This window comes from Lepidothrix coronata, unplaced genomic scaffold, assembly GCF_001604755.1.
Source record: "Lepidothrix coronata isolate B3197 unplaced genomic scaffold, Lepidothrix_coronata-1.0 Scaffold523, whole genome shotgun sequence".
NCBI classification, from domain to species: domain Eukaryota; kingdom Metazoa; phylum Chordata; class Aves; order Passeriformes; family Pipridae; genus Lepidothrix; species Lepidothrix coronata.
This window is the reverse complement of record NW_016690703.1, coordinates 1-1,615: the sequence shown is the minus strand read 5'-3', so window position 1 is coordinate 1,615 and position 1,615 is coordinate 1. Positions and strand designations below refer to the sequence as shown.

Below are 1,615 nucleotides of genomic sequence, written 5' to 3'. Positions count from 1 at the left end.
CGAGAAAACCAACTCGCTGGGCCAGAAGCTGCCCCAGAAGGGGGACGTGGAGATGCTCTGCGGGGGCCCCCCCTGCCAGGGCTTCAGCGGCATGAACCGCTTCAACTCCCGCACCTACTCCAAGTTCAAGAACTCCCTGGTGGTCTCCTTCCTCAGGTGAGCGCTGGGGAGGGGGGTTTTGGGGCGGGGGAGGCCCCTCCCCACCCCGCCTCCAACGTGCCCCTGCCCCCTGTGCCCGGCAGCTACTGTGATTATTACCGGCCCCGCTTCTTCCTGCTGGAGAACGTCCGGAATTTCGTGTCCTTCAAGCGTTCCATGGTGCTCAAGCTCACCCTGCGCTGCCTCGTCCGCATGGGCTACCAGTGCACCTTCGGGGTGCTCCAGGTGGGGCTGGGGGGGGTCTGGGGGGGAAAAAACCCCCTTTTCTGGCACCTGGGCCCACCCTGGGTCGTCCCGTCCCGAGGGTGAGTTGGGTGGGTGGCTCCTTGGGTGGCTTTGGGGACATTCCCAGAGGAAGGGACCTGGTCCTTCAGGAGAGCAGTTGCTTCCTTGGGTGGCTTTGGGGACGTTCCCAGAGGAAGGGAACTGGTCACTTGACTCCTTGGGTGGCTTTGGGGACGTTCCCAAAGGAAGGGACCTGGTCCTTCAGGAGAGCAGTCGGTTCCTTGGGTGACCTGGGGGCATTCCCAAAGGAAGGGAACTGGTCACTTGACTCCTTGGGTGGCTTTGGGGACGTTCCCAAAGGAAGGGTCCTTTAAAGGACCACTTCACCCCTGGGGTGACCCGGGGCCATTCCCAGCTCTCCGAGGACTCCCCAGTTCCCCCAGGAATTGTCCCTTCCCGTTCCAAAGAACCCCCTGTGCTTCCCCCGTTCCCACCTGTCCGAGGTCGCCCCCCGGTGCCCTCAGGAGGTGTCCCCTGTCCCCCCAGGCCGGGCAGTACGGGGTGGCCCAGACCCGGCGCCGGGCCATCGTCCTGGCGGCGGCTCCGGGCGAGAAGCTCCCGATGTTCCCGGAGCCGCTCCACGTGTTCGCGCCGCGGGCGTGCCAGCTCAGCGTCGTCGTGGACGACAAGAAGTTCGTCAGCAACATCACCAGGTGAGGCCCCGGGGCCACCACCGGGCTGGGGACGGGAGGTCCCGCCGGCTCACGGCTCCCCCCTCCCTCCCCCAGGACGTATTCCGGGCCCTTCCGCACCATCACGGTGCGGGACACGATGTCGGACCTGCCGGAGATCCGGAACGGGGCCTCGGCCCTGGAGATCTCCTACAACGGGGAGCCCCAGTCCTGGTTCCAGCGGCAGATCCGCGGCTCCCAGTACCAGCCCATCCTCAGGGATCACATCTGCAAGGTGGGGCGGGCGCGGGGGTGGGCTGGGAGCAACTGGGAGCAACTGGGGGCAACTGGGGGCAACTGGGAGAGGGTCGAGGGTGCTCCCGGGGGAGGGATTGTCCCCAAGGTATCTCAGAGTGACTGTCCCAAAAATGGGGCTGGGGGAGGTGTTGGGAACTGGTGGAGCTGCTGGGAACTGCTGGAGGTGTTGGGAACTGGTTGGGAACTGGTGGAGCTGCTGGGAACTGCTGGAGGTGTTGGGAACTGGTTGGGAACTGGTGGAG

At 65.5% G+C, this 1,615-nt stretch overlaps 1 protein-coding gene across 1 annotated transcript in view; it reads left to right on the top strand.

Annotated features, from left to right (window-relative positions):
• DNMT1 (DNA methyltransferase 1) overlaps positions 1-1,458 on the top strand; it is a gene marked incomplete at both ends in the record, with an annotated part of 24,999 nt that extends 23,541 nt beyond the window's left edge. The window contains 4 exons of the mRNA XM_017839872.1: positions 5-156; positions 243-384; positions 931-1,097; positions 1,173-1,458. Coding sequence (XP_017695361.1) covers positions 5-156; positions 243-384; positions 931-1,097; positions 1,173-1,458 — 747 coding nt within the window. The remainder of the gene's footprint in view (positions 1-4; positions 157-242; positions 385-930; positions 1,098-1,172) is intronic.
• Positions 1,459-1,615: the final 157 nt, after the last annotated feature.